This window comes from Malaclemys terrapin, chromosome 4, assembly GCF_027887155.1.
Source record: "Malaclemys terrapin pileata isolate rMalTer1 chromosome 4, rMalTer1.hap1, whole genome shotgun sequence".
NCBI classification, from domain to species: domain Eukaryota; kingdom Metazoa; phylum Chordata; order Testudines; family Emydidae; genus Malaclemys; species Malaclemys terrapin.
Genome location: NC_071508.1, coordinates 69306563 through 69326133, shown reverse-complemented (window position 1 = coordinate 69326133; position 19571 = coordinate 69306563). Strand labels below are relative to the sequence as shown.

General features: G+C 43.3%; 1 protein-coding gene across 6 annotated transcripts in view; it reads left to right on the top strand.

Annotated features, from left to right (window-relative positions):
* Positions 1 to 7052: 7052 nt before the first annotated feature.
* The window catches only part of NAV2 (neuron navigator 2), a 340973-nt gene continuing 328454 nt past the window's right edge, over positions 7053 to 19571 (top strand). For all 6 annotated transcript variants that reach the window (XM_054026540.1, XM_054026538.1, XM_054026539.1 and 3 more), the window contains exon 1: positions 7053 to 8006. In XM_054026540.1, the coding sequence (XP_053882515.1) occupies positions 7749 to 8006 (258 nt within the window). In that variant the 5' untranslated portion in view covers positions 7053 to 7748. The remainder of the gene's footprint in view (positions 8007 to 19571) is intronic.

Here is a 19571-nt window from a genome sequence, read left to right as displayed (position 1 = left end):
TTTCTGAGGGAGAGCTGTGGAGGTAAGAAGAACAGCAAAGGGAGTACAGGGAGGATAAGAGAGAGCATCCAAGTTTTTCAGCTCCTGTCTCTCAGATTTGACTTGATCCTGAGGGTTCTTAGGGTTAAAGGTAGTTTAATATTTGGCTCATTGTCACTTTCTTTCTGTGGTGTGTGTGTTAGTGTGAGCCTAGTCACCAATGTTTTCTTAGCTTTCCCAAGCAGAGGAGGCTAGAGGCAAAGTCATGTCAGACATAAAATAACATTTAAACTAGTGCTGTGAATGGAGAGGAAAGAAGGGCACATCTGTGCATAGGACAAGAATACCCAGATGTGTATCTTTTGGGAAGATGAGATTTGCAAGGATCATTCTAAAGTGGTGTATTGAAATACTCATTCCGGATACCGTTAGAATATGGAGTCGCTATAAAAATGCTTCACATCTCTGTGACGTTGCAGATCGCAAAGCACTGTATAAGCAATAATGGACAAAGCTTCACAGCTCCCCTGTGAGGTAAGTGCTGTTACCTTATTTTACATATGGGGAAATTGACTTCCTTAAGGTCAAACACGGAGTCTGGTTGAGTGCCTGGGTGTCTGTCTGGAGCCTGTTAGGAATATGATTGCGGGATATCTTCTGAGAAGACATGATCATGGATCCAAAAATGACTGGAAAACAGTGAAATCACAGAAGTGGCTGTTGGTCAAAAGGTGCTTGGCATAGTAGCTAATATTTGTGCCGCTCATCATGTACAAGTAAAGTATTTCCAGGATTTCCACTGACTACAGAGATCAAAAATGACCGGATAAATTGCTTAGGGAAATTTCAGGGTATTGTTGAATGGTGTTGGGTGGACCAGTTGCTTGGATGCAACTGCAATACCTGCTGTTACTGTCCTCACTGGCACTACCAGGTGGAGAATGGCCTCATATAGGATCCAATGGTCAGGAGTATTGCTCGGAGCAATGGTGGTGCCAATACCTTTACAGTGCTGCTTTTGCTGTTGCAAGAAGTTGTGTGTGCAGACATGATAGGCCTGCTTTGCGTCTTGTGTAGTGATTTACACTTGTGCAAAGATGATGTAAACTGCCACCATTATGATTTATTTGTTCATACCCACTTAGCAGTCATTTTGCACAGGTGTGAATGACTGCACAAAGTGCAAGGCGGTGGAGAATCAGCCTGGTAGGTGTCAAAAATATTCCAAGGGTTTGCAAAGGTGATGGTAGGATCAAAATTCTGTAGTGTAGGCAGCTTCAATGGCAGAGCTGGGAATAGATCCACGGTCTTCTAATTTCCTCTGAGCATTATACAGAGAACTCCCATGCAAAGATTGATTTCCCTGGTGCAAGACATAGGGATGCCAGATCAGATAATTCATGTACATGCCTGTTTTCTAACAACTGGGCCATGCTCCCTCCCTCAGTATCATAGCAAAAAATTGGAGCTTGATCCGCAATCCTTATTCATAGAAGCAATTCTTATTCACCTGAGTCTGGACTTCAAAGGGACTTCTTTCATGAGTATGACTTGCGGTATTAGGCCCTTGGTTTTTAAATAATATGACAAAAGATTGATTTAACTATTAAAAATGCCTGCATGCCAAAAATAGGCCTTGGCAGAATTCCACTGAAGTTAATGGAATTATGCCAGGGATGACTTTGCCTACAGTCCATAGGAAAACTAGTCTTCTGGCAACTGTAAATTTTGAAAAGAGAGCTTTTGCGGGAACAATTTTGGTGGCAGATGATGACATTTTAGGTAGTTTTACACAGACTTAAGTGATTAGGCTGAGATTTGAGAAAGTCCATAAATGACTCAAAGAAAAAGAAAATATTGATGATGGTATCTTTAACCTGGTGAATGAGTTAAGCTCAATCATCATTGCTGAATTATCAGCACACTTAGCCAAGGCATTATTATTATTATTATTATTTATTATTTTTACTTTTTCTGATTCCCCTTTCACTTACACTGGTGCAAATCTGTTGCCTTCATTGAATAAGATGATTTTCACTGGTGAGAGTCGAATCAGACCCACTGTTTGTAAAATGTCCGATAAGGAGAATGAAAAAGGAACATAAAATCCCTGCACATTGTGTCCATTTATGTATGTCAGATTTTGATTGTCATTCCCTCCACACCCGCGACCCTTGTGTTTTGGATGGAGCTGAAATCAACACAGCTGTTTGTGTTTAACAACTGCATATCATAAAGCTTCTTGTTATGCCTGAAACATCCTGGTGCACCAGCATCAGCGTTTGCTTTCATCTCAAGTCTGAGGACGGTGCTTCTTGGTTAATCTATGCTGCACCAGCAGCAGAGGGAGCCCCAAAACATTAATTTTACATAGGTCTGACAGAAATAACATCTCTTTCGGTTTCTTAGGGTCCAGTTGGATCCACTGTAGGAAACTTGATTTTTTTTCTGTTCATTGATTTATTTTTGCAAACATTATATGTTAAGAGTAGGGCTAGTCAAAATATTTTTCACTGGAAGATTGGGTTTTCAGATAAGTGAAATTTTTCACTAAAAATGTCTTTTTTTCCCCCCCACAGAAAATTTATTTATTTATGTCAAATAATCAGATGCCTGAAAAGCAAAATACTTCAGCCAAAAGCTACACTATTTTGATTTGGAAATGCAGCTGCGGTGCCTCATGGGATTTGTAGCTCAGTTGCCTTGTGTCCTCATTGTCCTCTGTGGAGATACCATAGCCAAAGACAGCTCCCCTCTGCAAGAGAGAAGACCATCATGGGAGATGTAGTCCAATCAGAGAACTCAGCCTCTAGAGAAGAATGAGAGCATGAGGCACCCAAATGACAACTCCCATCAAGCATTGTGACATTTCCAAATTAAAATATTGCATTTTTCAGCCAAATATTTTCAATATTTGAATTTCTTCTGAAAATTATCCCCCTAATTTCTCAAACAGCTTTAATTAAGAGCATTTTTCATAACATTAGAAATGCATGAATAAAAGCCAAAGTCAGGACAATTAATTTTGACATGGGATGCATACATTTATACTGGAAAAGCAGCATTGTTTGACCCATAGCCCATCTTCAGTCTAATTTATGGCCTCATACAGAGTCCCCTCCCACAGATTATTTTTGTTACTGTCATGAGTCATATGGTAAAACATAGTCCTCATGCCCTCAGGTGGTGGAGGATCTGCACAATGTGACCCCTCATGATATGGGAGTTAGGTTTTAACCATTATAACCCATTTTTCCTTACTACAGAAAACACTCCTGCACCTTAAATACACAGAAGAGGCAGCTTGGTCATAACATGAATTACTGTAACTTATTGTAAGGTCATCCTAGCACCGTTGTTGCCACTGGAGGTGAAGTTAATTATTAAAGCTTAAACTATAGGAGAATTGCTATGCTTGTTGTTTTTTAAAAGGAATGTAATTGTCTCATATTCTATAAAAGGAAGCACACAGGAGGCATACACAAAGTACAGGAACTGATATAGTTCCCACAGAGATTTTGGACACCAAACCATGCTCTTTCCAAATTCCAAATAGAGGGGCAAAAAGAAGGGAAGCCCTTATGAGTATACTGTAGGTTTGTCCAAAACTACAAAAGTTAGAAAGTCTGGCAATTCCAAGTTAAAGACCTGTGGCCTCAGAGTCTAGGTGCTTCTCCAAATTCAGTACATACCTCAATGGGGTGAGATAGATTAAACAAACCCTACATGTGTTTAGGAACAGATTCTCTGAAGCTAGCACAGGAAAGTGTTAATTCTACCTGTCACCCTCTCTGGGGCTTCTTGCTATGAAGGGAAGGTATTTAAGTTTGTGGCAGACCTTCTTGGGCTCCCAGAAGCCCTGATCATCCCCTTCTTGGCTAGTGCTGCCTAGAAGACTGCTTCAGTACACCACACAGCAGCCAGGGGGCATCCATGATTCTCTGTTAATGGCAGACATTCCATTCCCTAACTCCCCTCCTTGAGAAGCTGCCCTTTGACTTACTGCCTAGTTTTTCGGCTCATGTAGGAGATTCACCCAAAGGATCTTCACAAACAGGTGATGACCATGATCACGACTGTAGGAATGAAAGAGGGGACTAAGAAGGGTGTTGTGCAGGGGAAGGAGGGCCTAGACAAACATGGAACGGACGCTGGAACGGGCCCTGCACAAGAGACTTGAGTTAAAAGGTTTCTTGCACTTTCACCTTTTCCCTTTGTGTGCATGGGTAGGGGCCAGTCTGACACATGTGGCAATCTCCAGGGAAGATAAGGTTCATGGTTTTTGATTTGGATGATTTTTACTGAAATATCGCCTTTTAATCATAGTTTATTCTTTCTTTAGTATTGGAAATTAACCAAGGTATTGAAATTGGGTGATTGAAAATCCCAGCCTAAATTGTTTTTCTAAGGAGGCTAAGTGAGTTAGATGCCCAACTCCCATTGACTTTCTGTTGTAAATAGGCACATTTGAAAATCCAAGCCTTAAGGAACAACTGAAAATAACTAATAATCTCCAAAGATGGTTCAAGGCAGAGGGATAAAACTTCAGATTCTCCACCTTTGCAAATGTAGCCTGTAATGTGACGTGTTAAAATGTTATGACATCATTTTGTGACGTGATGACATTGTGTCTTGCCAGCAGGACACTGTATCTCAGTGACATTGGGTTGCATCATTTGGATCTGGTAAAATAGTCACAACAGACACACACACAAAGGGTACCTAGATTACAAGGGATTAATAATAGACGTTTCTACTTTTTAGGTCCCTAGTCCGTATGTGACCCATAACAGAAGCAGAGACTGTAAGGTATTTCCATTTGTTGGCTGTTAAGTTGCCTATATGGAATTCAGGTTAGATCCTGGTGGATAGGTGTCCACATCATTAAACCACCAAAACAACTGACATTCAGCAGAAGACCTGGATTGGATTCTAGAGTTATTCCAATAGGTAAAGATAGAGACAATAGGGCGTATTCTGTGGAAACTTGACCTTTGTTGTCCATGAGCCTGGCCATTCTAGGGAATAAATATAAGATTCCTTCACTAGGAAATTCAATCTACCATCTTCGACAAACATGACATTCAATAGCCATTAAAAAAGTAGCACTAAAAGTAGTTTATTTTTCTTTACTCAAATTAATTTTGTATATTTCTTTGTATCTGCAAGGTAGGTAGTTAGCTTTTCAGGATGCAGACAGATCCCCGAAAATTGGCAGAATCCTATGAAATAGGGGGAAGATGCACTGAATCTAATCAAACTCATAAGCAAAAGACGAAAAATAAAGATATGTTACCTTTTCTGCTTCTTCAATAGCTTATGAATATTGCAACAAAACTAAAATTAGTAGCATTAAATAAGTTTTAGTTCCCACAACTGCCATTCCTTTAGTGTGATAAATCTGACGTTGGTTGTCAAGTTTTATGCTTAAATTTTTCTTCACAGTAATTTCTAGCCAGAAGCTGTGCTTCATGCTGTGGCAGGAGAGAAAACATTGGAAGGCCTATCTCAGTGAGATGGAAGAATAAAGATGAGCAGTTTGTAATCTGAGATTAGTGGATAAAGAGACTAGAGGGAAAATACATTTACTGATAAAAAATTACCCACTTAGAGTTAATGCAAAGCATCCCACAGAGCCAGTGTATTTGAGGGTCGGGGTGTCAAAATCAAAATAAATATTTAACATGTTGACTTTGTGTAAAATTACAGAAGCATCACATAACTCACTTTAATTATGGAGTCAGTAGCAAGTGCTAAGCAGGAGAGTCAGGAGTTTGCAAGGATAGCATGTCAAGGCTTTGTATTTGTCTATAAATAACCTACTGGGTACTAGATATGAAACCTCTTGCAAAAATACTCCACAGTTTAATATGATCTGAGCTTAGGCTATCTGTTCAAAGAGACAGTCTGTAGGGATTGTTTTACATACAAATGTTAGGTGGGAAGTGTTGTGGATAGTGGTTAGAACAGGAGGTGGGTTTTATTTTTAATGATGCCAGTTACCCTTATGTAACCTGGAGCAAGTTGCTTAGCTCTTCCAGTATCTTGCTGTAAAATGGGACTAATTATCCCTTACAACCTTTGTCAACTGTTGGCCCGATGGCCATCAACTTGGCCTAACTTGCTAGGAATTGATCTGGAGACCTCCAAAGATAAAGCATGAGATGATACAACTTGAGCTAGAGAGCCCAGGCTTCCCAGAGTGGGGCTGTAATAGCTCCAAAACAACAAAGAGTCTGGTGGCACCTTAAAGACTAACAGATTTATTTGGGCATAAGCTTTCGTGAGTAAAAACCTCACTTCTTCGGATGCATCCGAAGAAGTGAGGTTTTTACTCACGAAAGCTTATGCCCAAATAAATCTGTTAGTCTTTAAGGTGCCACCAGACTCTTTGTTGTTTTTGTAGATACAGACTAACACGGCTACCCCCTGATACTGTAATAGCTCATGTACTCTATGTATCAGGGTAGAGCATTACACTTGGAGATCCTTAAATGCAAGGTGCTCTACATGTGCAAAGTACTGCTGACAGGTTAAATTAGTAAGCCCTTATTCAGAGAAACTCCTTTACCCTTTTCAGGGTTTTTTTTCCTGAATGAGGCGTGAGTAAAAATTGACTGATGATTCAGTCCCAGGTGTTTTTATTTGAAAATGCTTTTAAAAAAAAATATGGGTAGGAAACTCTAGTGCATCTTTAACATTAGCACAGCTCAGCTGTGAGTGCTGCTGCAGAGCTGTTACAGATCCTGCTTTGTACTTGAGCACAGTCACACGGTTCCCTGCCAGTCACAGGAGTTGAAGCCACGCCTCTTTTGCAGAGATATTTTGTTTCTGATTTGAGTTGGGAGGACCAATCAGAGGGCTGCACTGTTTCACTGTACTGTCAGATTGCAACCTTCCCCTACTCCAGCTAATCTCTGTAGCCTTCTTTGGTGTACGCACAGCAGGCTGCCTCTAACACACACAATATATTAGCAGTAGTGCTGAAGCCTGTGTCAGTGCCGATGTTTAAAATGAGGTGGTGGCTGCTGTCCCTCCTATTTGACAGCTGAATTTTTACTCCGTGTTTCACGATCATCACTGGAAGAGCTAGGAAATTTTGTTGCCACAGGCATTTTTTTTATTTAAATGTCATCAATGGGCGTTTCTCCTTCTGTTCTAGCATCATTGTCCTGCTCACAGATATTAAGACTAAGAAGCTTGATTCTCTAAGGCTTGTATCCAAGGGCATCAGTCATTAACACACTGAGCTACATCTGCTTCTTGGCTAAGACTGAAGAAAGACATCTTAAGCTGGAAATCCTGCTTGCTCGCCGCTCTCTCTCTCTCTCTCTATCACACACACTGCATATGCTGCAGCAGGTTCTTTTTTTATTCCAAAAGGCTGCCTCACTTTGGAGATGCAGTGACAAGATAATGAAGTAAAAGTCTCCCATTTCCAAGAAAGAAAATTATAGGAGTCAGCAATCAAAAGGGAAGAACAAGTTAAATAGCAGTAGCAACAGAAGAGGAGTGGAAGGAGGACAGTGGTTCAGAATTAAAATAAAATTAGAGGAAACAGGTGGAAGGCTCACAAGACACTGAGATAATTTAGGCTTAAGTGTCTGTTTCATTCATTCTGTTCTTTTCTAAGCAGTTTTTGGAGATTCCTAAGCAGTGCTGTTTTACCATAGCAGCTTCCCAAACCTGCCTTTTCACTCTCCCTGGCTGCTGCTGCTACTACTGTTGCTGCTGCTGACAGAAACGTGTTAGGAAAGCAGAAAGAGAAAATGCCAGCCATCCTAGTGGCCTCCAAAATGAAATCGGGACTACCTAAACCCGTACACAGCGCTGCTCCCATCCTGCATGTCCCGACGGCCAGGACCATCCCGCAACCCTGTTACCTGAAGTTTGGGAACAAGGTGGAGGTGACCAAACCATCGTATTCCAGCCAGATCCCCCTCAAATCACCTCATGGACATGAGAATGCAGGGGATGGGTTCCCCCCCAGGAAGAGTAACTCTCTAGAAAATGGATTTGACACACAGGTTAGAAAAGTGTGGTGTTTTGGGAGGGGTGTGTGTGTGTGTGTGTGTGTGTGTAGGGAGGTGGTGTTTGGTGGTGGTGCTATTTTTGGTAGTGGCAGGAGGTGATCTTGGTTTTTTAGTTGGTGTGGTGGCGGGGTGTTGGTTGTCAGGTGTGCTGTGTATTTGGGGTATGTGATTTGTATTTATAGGGGTGTTGACTGGGTGGGTGTGTTCTGTGCTTGTGCTGGTCTCTGGTGGTGGAAGGGCTGCTAGTTGTGATGGGTGTATTTTGTATATGGGGGAAGTGGTTAGTTTGTGTGTGTGTGTGTGTGTGTTGTAGTTGTGTGTGATGATTGTGTGTGATGATTGGCAGGTTGACATGTTCTATATTCAACTGCAATGTACAGAGAATATATTATCAGTTAGATTGTACCCTTGAATGCAACTGGCTACCTAGGAAATTCATGCTAAATGGAATTTTCCGTCTTTAGGCTGCAAATACATGTCCTCAGAGACAGCACTTCATTTTTAATATGTGGTATTTAGATTTCACTTGAATGTGCATCTGTATGGTTCTTTAAATATGTTGCTTTCCACTGTGAGAGGAGAAATGTAAGTTCCTCCACTTGTTTTATTTTTGCTAGTGAACTAACGTTTTTGGCATGGATCAGATTGCCTCTCTACTGTTGATGCCCCAATGTGCTTGACAGCAGTGTAAGCAGATAGTATGTTGGAGTACTATGGTGTGAGCAAAGCAGACGGTCTGCTGCAGCAGCAGCAAACTGAACTGATTAACATTATATAGAGGTTGCTGTGTAGGCGTGTGGTGTATTTTGAAAATAGCCCTACATATCATGAACCTCCTCTGCAGGCATTTGAACCTGGGAGAAGGTGGGTGATGCACTGGAAAGCGGTCTTTTTGAATGAATCCTAGCTTTCCCCTCTTTCCCCCAGAATACTGGGTCATCCGTGCTGTCTAGGGATTGCACACTGTGGCCTCATAACCTCTTCTCTTAGCAATAGCATGACTGCTGATTTGGTGCATTTGGCCTCCTGCTCTGCATTTTAGGATATGCTGCATTTTTCTGGCAGACAGGGTGACGTATCAGGCTAGTCAGGCCAGACTAATGTGACTGTACCAGTTCCTGAGGGATTGAAAGCAGAAAAGGGAGACATGCTAGTGGTGTCAGGGAGGTGGCAGCAGACAGACTGACCTTTGCATCACATCATGTTCTTAAGAGAGGAACAAATGCTATTCCTTCTAATCCTTGAGTTTTCCCTTCTAATTCCAAAATGTCAGCAAAATCTCTGCATACACTGCTTGCTATCTCGCTGAGACATGCCTTGGTTCTGATTTAAGTTTTCATTGCTGCATAAATGTTTATTATTCATTGGTATTGTCTCATTTTAAATAGTAATTTTGTTATAAAGAGACTACTAGAGTTGTGGAGTTTTGGGAGGATGTATTTTAACCCATATATAGATGTGAATCACGTTTGTATATCATGATACTGAATTGTGTGTTTTAGCAAAGCAAGAATTTGGCAAAAAAATGTAGGAGTTACTTATTGAGTTTGGGATAATTTCTTGCCACAATCTGTGGGAGAAATCCTAATTTATTAGCAATGCCCATTGACTTATTTGGGTCCAGATCTCAGCAGGTGACTAGCACCCCTTAGGATTGGTCCGGACCGTATATGATTACGTATTTTTGGTGTTATGTTAACTGGGTTAAAACTCTGGTAATCACATTTCTTTTATGCTCTGTTTATTGTTCCCACCCTAATTACCTCCATGCCCATGTGGGCATTATGCACAGCTGTTCCCACCCAAGATACTGACTCGGGACATTGATCTACACCTAATGAGTTTTTTCCAGACCAATTATATCAGAGCTACTGTTCTCGTCCCCATACCCCACTATGAGGGTTTCTCCTGTCAGATGACAATGGTATTTTCCTCCTAAAAAGCCTGCAGCTGCATCCAGGTGTAGGAGACATAGGACGGAAGGGACCTCGAGAGGTCGTCTAGTCCAGCCCCCTGCACTCATGGCAGAACTAAGTACTAGAGAGGATGCCGAGCCTAATAGTCCTACACAAATTGATTCTAGAACGGTTCACCCAGGATTAAATATCTCTAGAAGGTTCCCAGAGCCTACTTCTAAGGAATGAATAGCCATGTCCACAGCAATACTTCTATCTTAGGTACTCATATAGCCCCCACTACCAGAGTATCTGAGCACCTCATCATCTTTGATGTAGTTACCCTCGCAACATACCTGTGAGGTAGGGAAGTGTTACAGATGGGGAGCTGAGACCAAGAGAGAGACTAAGTGATGTGCCCAAGGTCACAGGGGTAGTACATGGCAGAGCAGGGAATTGAACCCAGGTCTGGAGTTCTAGGCTGGCACTCTTTTTTAGCAAATTTGGTCAGCGACCTCTAGTCAGGGGCTTTGCCAGTGCACCTCAATCCCAAGCCACTGTCCATGGCTGTTTTAGTGTTGGGCTCCCCTAACTTGACATCTTAGGTCCTGTATGGTACTTTGGAAGATGGCTGCTGAGCCTCTGGCCTAGCTGAAATAATTTTTTGTTTTTAATTTGATGATAGTTTCCTCAGTCACAAGGCCTAGGCCTGGGTGCCATGTGACATCCTGTTCACCCTACAATTTGCTACCCTCCTTGACTGCCATGATGACACCTTTCTTGTGGTCTGGGATGGGCAGCTTCCCTCTCCTCCTAACCAAGCCTGCTCTTCAATCCGGCCAGAAGGTAGCTCTGAAGGGCTGCAAAAATCAGACTCTTCTCATTGTCACCCTGTGGCAACCTGTAGTGTTAAGTAGCCCAGGGAGTGGTAGTCATGACGGCGTTCTTAGATCGTGTCTCAAACATGGCAGAAAAGTGAGCTGGTTGACCCTGTCTGCTGGGTCTTTCATCATGTCCTGTTTTGTAAATGTTTTTACTGTGTTGTTGCTATTTTCATTGGGCAGAATTTTGGCTGGCTGTGTAAATATGCACTTAACAAACTCCCAGTAGGCAGAGGAAGCGTTGGGAGGAGACTGAGTACCCAACTTCTGGCACCTTTGAAACACAGTTGCTGCTCTACAGGTGCTGCACTGGAGAAGCCAGCACAGGGCATATTGGGATGTGGTCAAGGGGTCTGGAGTGAGGTACAGGTATTAATGGCTGCTATGCCCGGCCTTCCTACAGTAAGGAAACAGGTGCAAATTAATGCGGCTTTCGATGCATAAATTCTCACCAGTTTCTCTCTGTCTAGGAATTTATGCTTTTATCGTGGTATCTGAGCTCCTATTTGGAGGATGGTTTTGCCTTTTTCCCTGCACTTGGCTCTGTGATTTATTGTGGGGAAGGAGCTCTGTTTATTGTTTAGAGCAGGAAATTAGGAGTCAGAACAACTGGGTTCTAGTCCAGGCTAGTTTCATGTGTGTCAAGTCACTTGCACGTTAATAATATTGGATGCTTCCATTTTTGAGTGCGTAACCTTAGATATTTTGAACTTGATTTTCAGAGGACCTGTGCAGTCTATTGCTCCCGCTGACATTAAGTGGAGTTTGGGGGTCACAAAAATTCTGAAAATCAATCCCAAGTCGTCATCAAGATGGGAACACTGAAAATCAATGGCCACTTCTGATTATTTTGACTTTGTCTTTCTCCCTAATCTGTAAAATGGGGATAACACCTATATTCCAGGCATGTTTTATGCCTTAATTAGTACCATATAAGTGAAATGTAGTAGTTAGAATGTAGTAGTTAGGCCAAGAAGTAGTTAAAATCTGTGTAATTTTTATAAAAGCAATTTTAGTGCATTTTAGAGGCACTTGCTAAAGAAAGATCCAAAACTCTTAGCTTCAAGTTCCAGTGCTAGACTGAAACCTTAAATTGATGAATCACTATAATGTCATTGCTGTTGTATTTTCATTGATTTGTGCATTCCATTCATTCTTTTCAGAGTAGCAGCCGTGTTAGTCTGTATCCGCAAAAAGAACAGGAGTACTTGTGGCACCTTAGAGACTAACAAATTTATTGGAGCATAAGCTTTCGTGGACTACAGCCATTACACGCATTGAATCTATTTCCCCATGTTACGTATCCTCACACCTTCTTGTCAAACTGTCTGAAATGGGTCATCTTGATTATCACTACAAAAGTTTTTTTTCTCCTGCTGATAATTGCTCATCTTAATTATTTAGCCTCTTAGAGTTGGTAGAGCCACCTTTTCATTTTCTCTGTATGTGTATATTTATCTCCTTACTATATGTTCCATTCTGTGCATCCGAAGAAGTGGGCTGTAGCCCACAGAAGCTTATGCTCAAATAAATTTGTTAGTCTTTAAGGTGCCACAAGCACTCCTGGTCATTCTTTTGTGTTTAATTCCCCTGTATGGTCAGGGCCAGCTCTAGGATTTTTGCTGCCCAAAGCAAAAACAATTTTGGCCGCCCCTCCCCCCCCGTTCTTTAATTACCCCACCCCCGGCCCCGCCTCAACTCCGCACCTTCCCCAAATCCCCAGCCCTGCCTCCTCCCCCCAGGCTCTCAAGCCTAGGAGGGAGGGAGGGAGGGAGGGGGAGAAGCGGCGCCCGCGCTGCGGCCGCTCGGGATCTCCCCCTCCCTCCCAGGTTTGAGAGCCTGGGAGGGAGGGGGAGACTCCGAGTGGCCGTGGCGCAGGCGCCGCTTCTCCCCCTCCCTCCCAGGCGCCCAAGCCTGGGACGGAGGGGGAGCAGTGGCGCGCGAAACGGCCGCTCGGGATCTCCCCCTCCCTCCCAGGTTTGAGATCCTGGGAGGGAGAGGGAGACCCCGAGCCGCCGCGGGCGCGAGACAGCTGATTCGCGCGCTGCTGCTCCCCCTCCCTCCCAGGCTTGAGAGCCTGGGAGGGAGGGCGAGTAGCGGCGCGCGAATCAGCTGTTTCGCGCGCAGTGGCAGCAGCAGTGGAGGTGAGCTAGGGCGGCCGGGGCACATTTTTAGGGGCGGCATTCTGGCCCCAAGCACCAGCTTGTTTTGCTGGTGCCTAGAGCCGGCCCTGTGTATGGTGAACAGTGGCTACCTCCTTGTGAAGTAATACTTACATTGTCTGATTTGTAAATACCTACCAATAAATTATACCCATATTTAGAGAGCAGTTTTGGAAATATTTAACTTTGTTTCCACAGAAACTTCCATATAACAGATAACAAGATAGGGATCTGTCCTTTACTAAATGGGATTCACTAGTTATTTTGTAAAAAGTCATTTTCATTTTGAAGAATTATTAAATTTGTACTCATTTCTTAAGACAAAAATCACTGTTGACTACAATTCTTCTGGGGAGGAGAGTGTTTTAGGGATTCAATAATGAAACCATCAAGAAGATAATATTGCCTCAAGAATACAACCAGTTGCAACCCTGCTCTATTATGTTAAATTTATAAATCTTGCCTTAACCATAGAAGACGATTATGGATTTAATTAGTGCATTTTTTTTTTTTTTTGCTATTGTGTAATCGTCTCTAGCTTCTTGCTCTTAACTCTGTGGGGAGAACACAGAGAGTGGTTATCTGCTAGTATCTGAGAACATTCATAGTTCAGACACTGTTTATTATTATGTTTTTATTAATTTTATCAAAGACACTTTATAGCGCCAGATCACTTTCTCACTGATTGTAAAACTCGATAGGGGGAAAGATGAAAAAGCACGTTGCTGAGAAATTAAACTCCCTTACATGCATAAGAGCAGCAGCTATCATAGCTCTAGGATTTGCTCTTTCTACAGGATGGCTCTGTAGTGACACAGTGAAAATACAGAGCATATCTACACTGCGCCTGGACTATGGGCATGTAAAATATAGTGTGCACTGGCGTGCTGCACCGTAACGGCTCTGTGTAGTCCCTGGGAGCGCAAGCTAAATGGTACCTAGTTCAGGTTAATGTTGGCCTGTTTTCAGTGTGGCACTGCAGAGCCATCTTGTAGGAGGGGGAGAAGTTAAGCAGAGCCTAGTCCCAATTGTGACCTCAGATATACACATACAGGTCCCACTGACACCAGCTAAAGTTGCCTGGGGTACCTGGGGCTAGAATTGGGCCTCAGATATCGCCAGAGCTATGCTGAGAATTATAACCAGTAATATTGGTAACTAGGGTTACCATACGTCCGGATTTTCCCGGACATGTCCAGCTTTTTGGGCCTCAAATCCCCGTCTGGGGGGAAATCCCAAAAAGCCGAACATGTCCGGGAAAATAGGGAGGGGCCGGCGCCGCTGGGTGGTGGGCCAGGCCGGGGCCGGCGGTGCTGGGCCGGGGATGCTTGGCCGGGGACTGGCCCGGGGGCCGGGCTGGGCCCGGTGGTGCGGGGCCGGGGGTGCTGGGTTGGGGGCCGGGGGTGTGGGGCCGGCGGTGCTGGGCCGGACCCGGCGGTGCGGGGCCCGGGAGCTGAGCCAGGATGGAGATGCTGGGGCCGGGGCCGGCCGCCGGAGGGAGCCGCTCGGTTGGGGGGGCCAGACTGGGCCGTGCCTCCTCTCCCCTCCTCCCCCTTGTCCCCCAGCTTACCTGCTGCCTGCTTCAGGCTTCCCGCGAATCAAATGTTCGCGGGAAGCAGGGGAGGGGGCGGAGTTGGGGTGGGGACTTTGGGGAAGGGTGGAGTTGGGGCAGGGGCATGGGTGGGGCTGGGGGCGGGGCCGGGGCCCTGTGGAGTGTCCTCTTTTTGGACACTCAAAATATGGTAACCCTACTGGTAACCTAAACATAAAGGAGACAAACTTATAATGGCTTTTGATTTGTAAGAAGCAAAAGTAAGAAAGTTTTTATCATGTATAAAATGGAGAAAAAATGGTAGGAAAGAAATAATATTTTCAAACTTTTATTAGGGAAGTTGCAACTATCAGTGGAGGAAAAAAACCCAAGAAATAACAGTGGCCCCAATCCAGCCAAATACTTAAGCCCATGCTTAACTTGGAGGAACATAGATTTTGGTGGGACTCCTCAGATGATTAAAATTAAGCATGTGCTTAAGTACTTTCCTGAATCATAGACAATGCCTGTACATATCGACATTATAATTATAACTTTCTTTTTGAGGGATTCCCACTAACACCTGTCATGAGGAAATTCAAACAGAAGTCGTCAGCTATGCTGTAGCCAAACTGTGCCCTATAATTGTGTTTGATAACAGTTTTGATAGCACTTTAATAGCTGCATATTAATGAGTGCCAAATTACGATGAGATTCCTCAGGAATTGTTACCACATAGAAATGGAAAAAAAAAAGTATTCATGCTTTGTTTTATAGTGATCATTAAAGAGAATATAAAGGGCTGTCATATTCCTCAAACATTTGTACTGAAGACAAAAGATTTACAATGAAAACGCATGCAGTTTTTTTGGGGGGGGGTTGTTTATTTTTTAAAGACCATGAAGCACAACTTGTTCTCAGTGTCCAATTCAGTTTTCACTCACTGTTAGTTCTCTATCTAGTCCATTATAGGTTAGATGATGAACAAGCAGGCACTCATCATGACTATCCTTCTGATTACAGGATAATTGGGGCACTCCTTCACGATGCCAGTAAATTAGCACCTGGTCAAATACAGGCTTTCAGAAGTTCACTGCCCTCCTTGCGAAAACATCCAGGGTAGGATTTTCAGAAGTCGTCAATGTTGGCCTGACTCTGCTCCCATTGAAGTCAATGGGAATTTTACCCTTGACTGTACTGAGAGAAGAGTTAGGCCTATGCTGACTGTTTTTGAAAATCCTTCCTTTAAGCTAAATATTCTTCCTATTTTCCATTTTCTAGCTGTGTATGGTACTTCTGTGTCCTCCATTACTGGAATATCTGAGCACCTTGCAATCTTTAATGTATTTATCCTCACAACATTCCTGTCAGGTACTGTAGTACTATTATTCCCATTGTACAGATGGGGAACTGAGGCAAAGAGAGACCGAATGACTCGCTTAAGGTCACACAGGAAGGCTGTGGCAGACCAGATAATTGAATCCAGCCCTTTGGAGTCTCTGTATAGCACCCTGTCCACTGGACTACTATTTTCCTTTCTTGTATTTGCTTATCATATTCTCCCTGTGTATTCTGACTATGCCCTTCAGGCTTCAGCCCTTGAAACTTCTGTTTTCCCATGAAACCAAATTTCTCCAGTGAGTACAGCCCCACTTTTGTTGCCCCTAATTTTTTAAATAATTGTTATGGCCCACCACTTTAACCCTCTTGTTGTTGTTTTTGTATAACAGTGTTTAAACTGGACACCACAGTCCATCTGTGCTCTAACCAGTAATGAGTTCATTGTGGAGAATAATTTCTTCTTTCTTGTTACTCTGTTCCTCTGTTTTTTATAAAAAGGGTGACCCAATTTTATAGGGACAGTCCCGATATTTGAGACTTTTTCTTATATAGAAGCCTATTACCCCCCCACCCTCTGTCACGATTTTTCACACTTGCTGTCTGGTCACCCTAGTTTTTACATCTTAGTATTCTGTTTTCCTTTCAAGCTGCAGTGAGATATTTCTCTGACAGCTTTAGGGATTTCCTTTCTAGCACGCCTGCACATCTCCCTTTTAATGTATGTTTTTTGTTTTCTTTAATTCTTTTAGACTCCAGACTTTCTGATTTAGGCTCACATGCACTGAAAAACATCAGCTATATCTCCACATATGCCTCAAACCTTTCTGACTCTTTATGGGTTTAATTCCATTCCACTATTAGCTGCTTGTACTCCGAGAGAGATTCCACATCTAGTCTGGTAGTACTCAGGGAGATGCATATATGTATATACAGCGTGACAATGCAGAGGTAGTGAAATTCAGAGAGAACGAGCATTTTGCATGTGCCAGGAGATTGGCCTGACTAGCACTTCACTCTCCATGAGTATTCTTAGCAACATAAAACCATGCCAGCCCAGATGATGGAGACTGTCATAAAGTAATTTTCTCTGCACCGATTCAAAATGCTGTTGTGAAAAAATTAACAATATGAAATGTAAAATATATCACAATGGTGGACACTGTAGATCGGGGTGGGCAAACTAGGGCGCAGGGGCCGCATCTGGCCCTTCAGACATTTTAATCCAGCCCTCGTGCTCCCACCATGGAGCGGGGTCGGGGGCTTGCCCCGCTCCCCATGTGCCGTGGTTCCACACAGCTCCCAGAAGCAGCAGCATGTCTTCGCTCTGGCTCCTATGCGTAGGGGCAGATGGGGCTCTGCACGCTGCCCCCATCCCAAGTGCTGCCCCCGCAGCTCCCATTGGCCGTGAACCATGGCCAATGGGAGCAGCGGGGGCAGCGCCTGCGGACGGGGCAGTTGCAGAGCCACCTGGCCGTGCCTCTGCGTAGAAGCCAGAAGGGGGACATACCGCTGCTTCCAGGAGCTGCTTGAGGTAAGTGCCACCCAGAGCCTGCACCTCTCACCCCCTCCCGTGCCCCAACCTTCTGCCCGAGTCCTGATCCCCCTCCCACCCTCTGAACCCTTCGGTCCCAGCCCACACCCCCAGCCAGAGCCATCACCCCCTCCTGCACCCCAACCTCCAATTTCGTGAGCATTCATGGCCCACCATACAATTTCCATACCCAGATGTGGCCCTTGGGTCAAAAAGTTTCCCCACCTCGCTGTAGATGCAGGGAGGGAAAAGGAGGCTGTAGGAGAAGAAGGGATAGCCGGATTTCTGTTCATTTCCACTGTCAGAAACCTCTAAGACTGCACCTGCAAATGTTAAAGACTATTACCTTCAGATGCATTTTCTGGAAAATTGGAACTATTTACCTGAAACCTTACTGTCATCAAATTGGGCGGGGGGCGGGGGAGAGGGGAGTTGGATAAATAGGGCCTGGACCTTTGTCTATTTTCCCCTGGACACCAAGGTAACAGGCACCTAAAAGAGATGGAGTGAGCCCCAAAACATTCTTTCCAATAGAAGTTTACAAAACCCCAACCAGTCCATTTTTGGTGATCTCGGTATACAGAGGGACAAAAGTACAAACATTTTATTACCTCCCCCCAGTTTTGTTGAGGGGGCGAGGAAGGATTTAGTTAAATGGGACCCAAATCCAAACCACACCTGTTTTTTGCTTTGGAAAACCGAATCCTGAGTGAGGATGTTTTTTGCAAAACTGGGGTTGCTTTTACTGATATCTGCTTTCCATTGATCAGTGCTTTGAGAATCATTGTCCATGCCTAAGGCCTGGTCCACACTAACCCCCCACTTCGGACTAAGGTACGCAAATTCAGCTACGTTAATAACGTAGCTGAATCGAAGTACCTTAGTCCGAATTTACCGCGGGTCCAGACGCGGCAGGCAGGCTCCCCCGTCGATGCCGCGTACTCCTCTCGCCGAGCTGGAGTACCGGCGTCGACGGCGAGCACTTCTGGGATCGATCTGGGATCGATTTATCGCGTCTAGACAAGACGCGATAAATCGATCCCAGATCAATTGCCTGCCACCGAACCAGGAAGTAAGTGTAGACCTACCCATAATCTTGGTTCCAAGATTGTTAATTCAGAGGTGAGATGATGTCTCATTTTTGTCACTATAGATTTTTAATGGTCATTGCCTATAGATCCTTTTCACCTTTTCCTATCAAAGGAGACAATAATTGATATCAATAATTAATTTCTTATTAATTTTCCTGAACCTGTAACACAAAATCAGTACTTTGAGAGGCCTTAAGAAGATCCAGTTTTGAATAGTCTGACTGATGGGCCTTGAATGATACATGACTTTTTCCATTCATCATTTCAGTTTCTGCCTATTCCAGATTTTGGGCTAAATTCTGGACTATAACAGTGGTGTAAATCAAGGGACACTCCTATTGAAGTCAAAGTCCTGAAGGCCTTGCTCTGCTTTCAGTTATATCAGTGACTTTAGTGGAGGTACTCTGGATTTATACTCTGGTAAGTGAGAGTAGAATTTGGTCTTTAAATTGAGTTTCTTTCATTGGGGCGAACTGCAGAAACACAGTGTGACTCGGATTTGTTCCCAAGAGATTTTTACCTGGCTAAAAATACACTGGTAAAATATTATTTTTAGAAAATTTTATATTTGAAGCATATAAATTGCCAGGCTCCATGTGTATTATTAGTCATGAACTGTTGGTACATTTTGTAACAGGGAGCTGCTGGTTTTCCATTCACCAAGTACTGGCATTCAGTCAAACACTTGTCACTTATTTGCAAGCCTCTAATTTTATCTGAAAATTGTTCTTTGTGAAATAGTTTGTAGAAACATTTGAAGTTTCTATAGTTATGCAAAGAATGGGCATGGAAATAATTGCTAAAACATAGTAAATAAAACATTTAAACAAATTGATAAAACAGACTGCTTTATATTTAAATCAGCCTCAGATCCCAGTTCTTGCAATGGTTACACCATCTTATTTTTTCCCCTTGAAAGTATTTTTAGGTGTTGACCATGGATTATTTTTCATCCTATACTTGGCTTATTTTAGAACTGGAAGCAGCATGTGGGAAAACAATAAATGAGAAGAAAAATATCTAGTTTTCAGATCTCAAAAATATTGATACCTTGTTAAACTGCCTTTACTAGTTTTGTCTCTGTGTTGGTACCATTTTGGATTGTGATCTCATAAGTCTTCGTGTCC